General features: G+C 44.6%; 1 protein-coding gene across 1 annotated transcript; it reads right to left on the minus strand.

The window, feature by feature from the left end:
* Positions 1–2,155: 2,155 nt before the first annotated feature.
* Positions 2,156–7,700, minus strand: CD48 (CD48 molecule; the record flags this gene model as incomplete). The annotated part of the gene is made up of 3 exons (XM_007467102.1): positions 2,156–2,235; positions 4,727–4,984; positions 7,400–7,700. Coding segments are annotated over 3 exons (639 nt in total), but the record flags the coding sequence as incomplete, so codon positions are not given.
* Positions 7,701–9,061: the final 1,361 nt, after the last annotated feature.

Raw genomic sequence — 9,061 nt, forward strand, 5'->3', positions numbered from 1 at the left:
TATTGGCTAAAACCAGGTACAGGGCCCCAGTTAGATGAAATGGGAGCTGGGAAAAAGAGTTTTTCTATTGGCTGATGTATTAGTCAGGGTTTTCCCGAGAAACAGAACCAGTAGCATACCACACACACACATTTAAAGAGATTTACTATGAGGAATTGGCTCATGCAATTATGGAGGTCTACAAGTCCCAAGATCTGAGTTAGCAAGCTGGAGACCCAGGAGAGCTGATGGCGTAGTTCCAGTCCAAGTCCGAAGGCAGGAAAAACCAAATGTCCCAGGTTGAAGGCAGTCAATTAGGAGGAGTTCTCCCCTACTTGTGGGAGCATAAGCATTTTTGTTCTTTTCCAGCCTTCAACTGATTGGATAAGACCCACCCACACTGGAGAGGATAATCTGCTTTACTCAGTCTACTGATTCAAATGTTAACCTCACCCAGAAACACCCTCAGAGACACACCCAGAATAAGGTTTGACACATAAAATTATTAACCATCAAAGTCCAGAAAGAAAATGAAAGGGTTTGTTGAACACACAGTATTATCTCTGCTACAGAGGTGATGAGGGGAGGGGGAGGTAAGGCTGATTTGGTGTAAAGAGAAAGTGGTCTGTGGTGGAACTGTTCATTGAAAGGGAAGCACATCCTTTAGTGACCCTCTCAGCTCCAGACCCATGGAGAACCTTAGAGGAGGAGAACATACAGCAAAAAATCCTGGTGTTATGTCGATGGTGGGCCTGGTAGCTCTTACCTTCCTATAATGAAAGACCCTGGTGACAGCATTTAGTCGATTTGATGGTTTTTTGGATCTCAGGACACAACTAGGACGTGAAGAGCTGCCCACACAGAAACAATGGTGAAAAGAGGAGGAGAGGAAACTCAGCTCCCAATAAGAGGTTTGGGAAGGACCCTCTTTATGTGGTAAAGCTGGATGCTCTATATATATGGAATCTAGAAAAATGGTACTGATGAATGTAGTGGCAGGGCTGAAATAGAGACTCAGACATAGAGAATGGACTTGTGGACACAGGAGGGGAAGGGGAGGCTGGGATGAAGTGAGAGAGTAGCATTGGCAGATATCACTGCCCTATGTAAAATATAGAGCTAGAGAGAAGCTGCTGCATAGCACAGGGAGATCAGCTTGGTGCTTTGTGATGACCTAGAGGGGTGGGATAGGGAGGGTGGGAGGGACGCCTAAGAGGGAGGGGATATATGTATACATAGAGCTGATTCACTTTGTTATGCAGCAGAAACTAACACAACATTGTAAAGCAATTATACTCCAATAAAGATGTAAAAAAATCAGGGCAAAATAAAAAAAAAAAGCTGCATACTCAGTTTGTGGGGAGTAAGCCTGACACCACCTTCCCAGGAAACCTAATAAGTATGTTCCTCACAGAGGCTAGAACAGGCAAAACACTGAGAAGGAGACCAGAACTTGGTGGGGGAGGAGTTTGAGAGCTGGAACCCCAGGAGGTTTGGCAAGGATGTGGAAGCGAGAGTTAGAGACAGCACAAATTACCTCCCAGCCATGTAGGCACACAGGAGGCAGTGGTCCCAGGTGTTCCCCTTTGTATCTCCATGTTCCAGTTTGTCTAGGCTAATGGAGCAGGCATTGTCTGACAAATTTGGGGCAACTTTAGGAATCCACTTTGGCAATCATATCAAATATTTATTCCAACAAGAAAACATTGCATAATACATTTTGCCCATTTTTTGGTGGGAAGAATGCATGTGTATATGTATGTTAAAAAACAACTTGAGGGGGGCTTCCCTGGTGGCGCAGTGGTTGGGAGTCTGCCTGCCAATGCAGGGGATGCGGGTTCGTGCCCCGGTTCAGGAAGATCCCACGTACCGTGGAGCGGCTGGGCCCGTGAGCCATGGCCGCTGGGCCTGTGCGTCCGGAGCCTGTGCTCCACAACGGGAGAGGCCACAACGGTGAGAGGCCCGCGTACCGCAAAAAAAAAAAAAAACAACTAGAGGATATAAAATAAAATATTACTGTGGTTTAAAAAAGTTAATTTGAAAATCCTTGTAGACATCTCAATACTTTCACCCATCCTATATAACCAGAACTTCTGTCCTGGTTAATATTATGGTTACTGATGAGGGCAAGGTCTTGCATTCTTGAAGTTTCACTCTTGAGTTAGAAGAGTTTATCTCAGATCCATAGGAGACCAAGAACAGTGTTTACCATGATCACTAGCCAAGTGGCAATCCAAGCTACTCCAGAGGATGGGGCTGAAAGAACAAGAAAACACAAAACATTTAGGTGTCTTAGATTAATGTGTTGAGAAGGGGCAGGGGTACTGGACATTGGCATGGGAGTTTATAGAGCAGGGGAATTGTTTCCTCTTTCAATCCAGACCCAGTGTGCCTGGGACATCCTTTTCCCAGATTGAGCAAAGCTCAAACTCCCAGATGTAAAGTATAAAGGGTACAGAAATCCCTTAAATATCACTGGCTTAGCTGAGTCCTGTACTTGAAGGTTACCTTGGCACCTCTGTGGACCTGGGAAAGAATCACTCTCCTACACTGGGCAGCAATTAAGTAGGGCAGAACTTCAGGTGCAGTTAATAATATGATGCTATGCGCTAACTTTAAGGAAGGAAGTATTAGTTCCCTTCCCTGTTTCTCTACACTACTAACCATCAGTATTAAATAGGAGGAAAAAAGGGGTAGGAAAAAGAAAAAAGAAAGGGAAATAAAGAGATACAGAAGGGGAAGGCAGGATACTGATAAATTAGGGAAGAAGAATTAAGGATAGTTTTCTAGGATAATTTGGATGGTTAAAAAGTGACAAGATGGGCTTAGCCCTTCAAAAAATAGATGTATTATTGCTTTTATCCTCTCTGTGAATGAGCAGCCACTTTCATTCTATAAAGGACAGGGATTGTTTCTCTTCCTTTTTCTGGATCTCAGGATATGGTGGTGATATAAAGGTGGTGTTAGAACCACCCAGCCAACTGGTGGTCTTATGGTCAGACACCAAAGTGTCATACTGGGTCTATGGTGGCAGAAAAGCAGGGCGTATCAGTAAAGATTAGAAGAGACATGACCAGTTAGTTGGGAAGAATACTGAACATACAGTTTCCATAACTCATGTGTGGGAGCAGAGGTAAAGAAATCAGCACAGGTGGGCAGAGTAGATTGGGTCCAAGAAGACCATGAAAGAGCCATGTCTCCAGGGACCATGATCCCTGATGATTGGGTATGACAGGAATCTCAGGTAAATATTTGCACCACAGGTATGAGTTATTCTGGAGGGATTTGTACACCAGGGCTTGGGGATATGATTTCAGGCCTGTGGAGAGCACAGGGCCTGAAATGCTGAAGATGGTGATCCAAATTTATTAAGTGGTTGCCAAATCCCTAGTGTCTCTAGAATTAAAAGGATTGGGCCTAAGTTAACTACCATTCATTGAGGACTTGTTAGATACTGTGCTAGGTAGTTATCTGTATTGCCTCACTTAATCCTTATAACAGTATGAGATAAGAACTATTGTTTTGTCTTATTTAAGAAGGACATGACTTCATACAGAGTGAAGTAAGTCAGAAAGAGAAAAACAAATCCCCTAGGCTAATGCATATATACGGAATCTAGAAAAATGGTACTGATGAACCTACTGGCAGGGCAGGAATAGAGACGCAGACGTAGAGAAAGGACTTGAGGACACAGTGGGGGAAGGGGAGGCTGGGATGAAGTGAGATAGTAGCATTGACAGATATACACTACCAAATGTAAAATAGATAGCTAATGGGAAGATGATGCGTAGCACAGGGAGATCAGCTCGGTGCTTTGTGACCACCTAGAGGGGTGGGATAGGGAGGGTGGGAGGGAGGCTCAAGAAGGGGGGGATATGAGGATATATGTATACATACAGTGATTCACTTTGTTGTACAGCAGAAACTAACAACATCATAAAGCAATTATACTCCAATAAATATGTAAAAAAAAAAAAAAGAAGAAAGACATGACTTGGAGAAGCTAAGTAACTTGTTTAGCTAGTAAGTGACAGTCCCAGGATGAATCCCAGGTGTAACTGACTCCAAAACCTATGCTCATAGCTACCCCACTATGGGACCTGTGTAGGTTTGAGAGAGAACGAGGAGTGATGCTCTAATGAGTGGATCCTCCCAGGAGACAGAGAAATCTGAAACATGAAACCCAGAGTTTGCTTTTCCAACTTCATCAAGGAGCATCCAGCTGGGGAAGAACAGAAAGTCTCTACCTTAGGATCAGGCTCTCCTGTTCACCACTTGTTCTCGCTCATGCTCATCCAGTTGGTCATTTTTTCCTTCGCTGCCCACCATAAATGCCTCTGTGTTGCTGCCCAACAGTGTCTGGACTGTTCCCCTACTTGCCCTTTTTCTCCCTGCTCACCCTGAAATCTCAGATTATCCTGCAAGGACACTGGCCTCAGATTCCAGGACCATGCATTGTTAGAGCATGGCAGGAGAAGGGGAAATCAGAGCCCCTGTGCCAACTGCCCTTTGCAGATGAGGACCCTGAGCTCTACAAAGCCGAGGTGAGCTGCTGAGAGGCAGTGAACCCTCTCAACAAGGCAGTGAAACCTTAGAAAACCCAAGACTTCCATGCCTCACAGACGCCTTTGGGATTCTCCACTAATTTCTGTGCCAGGAGGCTGAATAAGATCTCCATGCTTTTCTCCCTTCAAGAGAAAACTAGTTACCCTGTGCCCACCTCAGCTCCCCTGGCAGTATCTCTTACCCAGTACACAGGGTGAAGTGAAGTTGACTGTGTTATTTTGGCTGCTCACAGGATTGCTGACTTGACAGGTATAAGAACTGGAGTAGTTTTGTGGTGCATGGGTCACTTCAAGCACACTGCTCTGGAACTCTTTTGGAAGGGACTCTGCATACCAGGTGTAGTTTACAGGCTGGTCCTGGATCACACAGGACAAGGTCAGGTAACACTTGTTCACTTCCTGTGTCTTCTTGACTTCTATGACAGGCTTTGGTACAGCGTCTAAAAATGAATATGTTAAGATGAGACAATGGGTTTATGCATTTATGAAGCATTTATGCTGGGAGGGTTTAGCCAACAAAGTACAAAGGGAGCCCCCAGAGGGCTGCAGGAACAGTCATGGAGAAGAGGCCCCGGCAGAGGGAGCCAGTGAGCAGCTTTGACCTCTGGAGGCTTCAGACTGAAAGAGCTACTCCTTGGAGTGAAGCTAAGCTGGATCCAGAAGGGGGAGCCATGCATCCAGAAACAAAAATGGGGTTATGACCATCTGTGGGCCAGAAAGAACAGCAGAGGTTTAGCATAGATATCAGAGGGGTTGGACTTGATATCCCAACTGTCTGAGCTGCTCAGGGCCCCTTCTCTAGCAATGGTCCACACTTGGCACCTTGGCCTATCAGTCCTTCAAGAGTTCTTGGGCTCAGACTCAGCAAGAGTCCTGGGGTAATGGGTACCACCCTATACCTTTCCTGGATGCTGGCAGAACTACAGAGAAGAACCTCATGGAATTCCCAGCAAAAGTCAGTAGTGATGAACAGCACTGCATCAGTTAACTTTGGTATATCAGTGCCAGCCACAGAGCAGGTATTCTATAAGTATCTGATGAAAGGGATAGGTGGATCGATGGATGGATGGATGGATGGATGGATGGATGGATGGATGGATGAATCAGTTATGCGATAGAAAAGACAAAACACTTGCTTTACAGTGAGACCAGCCTGGGTCCTGGACTTGGCCCTGGTAGAGTGACATTAGGCAAGATAATTAACCCCTTGAACTTCCTTCTTGCATGTAGGATGACTGCTTCACAGCACAATGTTAGCAATATACAATGCCATCATCCATGAGAAAGTACTTTTGCAGGGTGTAAACGTTACATGCATGTTGGAGGTCAGAGCATCATCACTGCTGTCATCCTGCAGCCAGATTGGTTGAGAGGTAATCCCATCATCTACTCCTTCCTTGACTAGGACTGCTTTACCTGAAATCCTCTGGGGTCTTTTCCTTCTGGTCAAGCATAAAACACAGAATCAATACAGCTCAGATGTCATAGGATTAAAATGTGGCAGAGAATTGACCCAACCAGTGCTGGCCTCTGGGTCGTATGTCTGTGAGGGGCAATGGAGACTCTGCCATCTGACCTTCTGAACTCTAGATCCATCTCCTCCGTGAAACCCTATCAGATTGCTGGACTCCTCCTGCATACTTTACATGAGCAATCTTCATACTGTCTTTCATCATTTCCTGTGGTCTGGACTCAAGTCTTGCATACGTTCCTCATTTCCCATGGTGAGCAGCACAGCCCTGAGCACATTGTGGACAGAGCAAGCTAGGGCAGACTGGCTCCAAGATGCCCCCTTTGAGCTGTCAGAAATTCCTGGGCTGGACTGAAGGATAATTCTTCTGCTAATCGCACCCTCAGTGTCTTACCCCTAGGCAAGTGTGCTAAAGCCAAGCCAGCTTGTGGATTTTAAGATATTCAGAAATTTTGCAAGCTGATTGTGAAACTATTAGCAGTTTGGAGGTGGCTGTGGTGGGAGTATTTACCACAGAATTTGGTAAATGATATAAATTTGGGATTTTTTAAAAAACCACTGTAAGAGCCTTTGAATCTTTCCTGTTCCCAGTACGTCTTGAATTTTCAGGCCATATGACATGGAGGAAGTGAGTGAGAAGGGGATTTTAGCCTCTTAGACCATTCTTCCTCCCCTTCAGCCCTCCTTGACTCTTCTAAACTCCTTGCATTGCTTTAAATAGTCCTAGTTTTCTTTTTTTTAAGAAATTCTTTTTTGCTAAAGGTACATCAAATTGGTCTCCATCGCTTGCCATCAACAGAATCTTACCTAATGGGGAAGAGATGGCAAGATCTTTCTCCAAGTTCACACAGCTAGTGAGTTACTGACCAGGGTTTTAAACCCAGGTCTGTCTGACTGCAAGTATAATGTTCTAGCCCTTACTTTACATATATTGGTTAGGCTGGCACTAGGAGTGGAAGTTTTTGACCCACCCATTCAGAAAGGTAAAAACACTCTTGAATGGCTCTTGCCCAATCCTTTATCTCTTCTATCTTTTTCCTTATGTTTGATGAAGTCTTTGTTCAGTTATGTTATTAAGAAGAGCTCAGAACTGATTTGGGTTGATCACAGGAGAGCATGAAGAGAATAGAGAGAAAACCATCCTTACTGTTTTCTTTATCTTCAAATCTTAGACTCCTTAATGTCAGAAGAGGTTTTAAATGTCCCAGAGTAATCTACTTTGAGTCTGGCTGGCCCAGCCTCACTTCCAAGTGGAACTGGCTCCAGGAGAAATGAATTAAGCCTATCCTGAGGTTTTTCCCTCCCCCTCCCAGGGAGAGTCCCCTCCCAGTGGTCTGTCCAGGGCCCTGGAATGGGGACTTGCCCTTTGGTTCCCCTAACTCACCAAGCACCACCAGTGAGATCTTCCAATCGTCCTCGTCCCCAGTGTCCTTCAGCACCATCAGGAGGTAAGTGCTGCTGTCCTCCTTCTGGACGTTATGGATGTGCAGTGTGCCACTTTGAAGATCAAGCCTGGCCCTGTCCTTAAATTTAGTATTGAAGTATTTAGGCTGACCGGATTCACATTCTACGATCTTCTGGTCAGTAGTATAAAACCAGGTGAGTGATTTGTAGTTCCTCGGCAAACTGGAGATTGGCAGACTCACGTTGCTGCCGGAGATGGCATATTTTGAATAATCTGTCAATGAGAGTCAGAGTGAGTGAGACCCATTTTTAAAAGGCAGAGCTGCCCAGTGGCCCAGGCTTTGGCCACTTCTTTGGAACAAAGAAGGAAGAGCCTTTGGCTTGGGAGCAGTGAGTATGATCTTTATCAGAGGGCCTGACCCCTGACCAGGAACTCAATGATAGTCAGAGCTTGAGAAGTGGGCATGAGGACAGGAGATGTGCTTATAATCCGTCTAATTCTGCCCTAGACAATAAAGAGAAAGGACACTGAGCCAGCCCTGGCTCTCTCTCTTACTCTCATAACAGGACATTTTCGAAGAAAATGATGACGAGTCACATCTCCTCTCTGTGCTTGTGTTCCTTGTGGTTCAATTTAGTTCTCCAGCAGTAGGTAAGAAGTAAAGGAGAAACAAGGTTAGAAATGAAAGGGAACCAGAGTTAGTCAGTGGCAAAGTATTATAGGAGAGTGAAAGCATTTTATTAATAAAACTATTGTGCTACTTTTCTGGCTTTTGTGATTTTTGTATGTCAGCTTTTTAAAAAAACTTGTGATACACTGGGCTTTCTTTTCTCATTCTAACTACATTCATTTTTGCTCCTATTTGTATTTACAGTTCTGTTCTCTTTCTCATGAGGGCACCCCAAATTGTATAAGCCTCAGTTCTAAAAAACCTGGTTTCTTGAATGCAAGGAGAAAGAAAAGGTGATAGCCAGAAGACATAAGATGAAGGGAGGTCTGCTAAATCTCTCTGTGGAGGGAGGAAAACTAAGTGTAAATGTATAGGCTGAGAAAGGGAAGTAGAAAAAAGCTAATGGTAGAGGAAAGAAGAAATATGATCTATATCGCTCTTATCTCATATACTGTCACACAAAGCTTCATATTGTTTAACATCGTATCTATACCTATTTACTTTCCACATGTCTATCATTTCCAAAAACATTCTTTTCAATAAAGATTCAAAATGCCTGTGTCCCCAGGTCTTTCAAGTTCCTAGTCACTGATCCTTCCAACCATCTATCTATGCATTCAAAAACCAGTTATGGAGCATTTAATCTATGCCTGGTGCATTCACAAACACATACAGGCATTTATTTCCACAGTGCTTCTGATTGATCCATTCCATACTTTATAATCTCTGACAGCCTAGGTCAGTGTTTTTCAACCTTGGCATTATTGACCTTTTGGACCAGAGAATTCCTTGTTGTGAAGGGCTGTCCTTGTGCATTGTAGGATATTTAGCAGCCTCCCTGGCCTCTGCCCACTAGATGCCAGTAGCATCATTCCAGTTGTGACCATCAAAAATATCTCCAGATGGGCTTCCCTGGTGGCGCAGTGGTTGGGAGTCCGCCTGCCGATGCAGGGGACACGGGTTCGTGCCCC

Source organism: Lipotes vexillifer, unplaced genomic scaffold (assembly GCF_000442215.2).
Source record: "Lipotes vexillifer unplaced genomic scaffold, Lipotes_vexillifer_v1.1 scaffold902, whole genome shotgun sequence".
Lineage (NCBI taxonomy): Eukaryota > Metazoa > Chordata > Mammalia > Artiodactyla > Lipotidae > Lipotes > Lipotes vexillifer.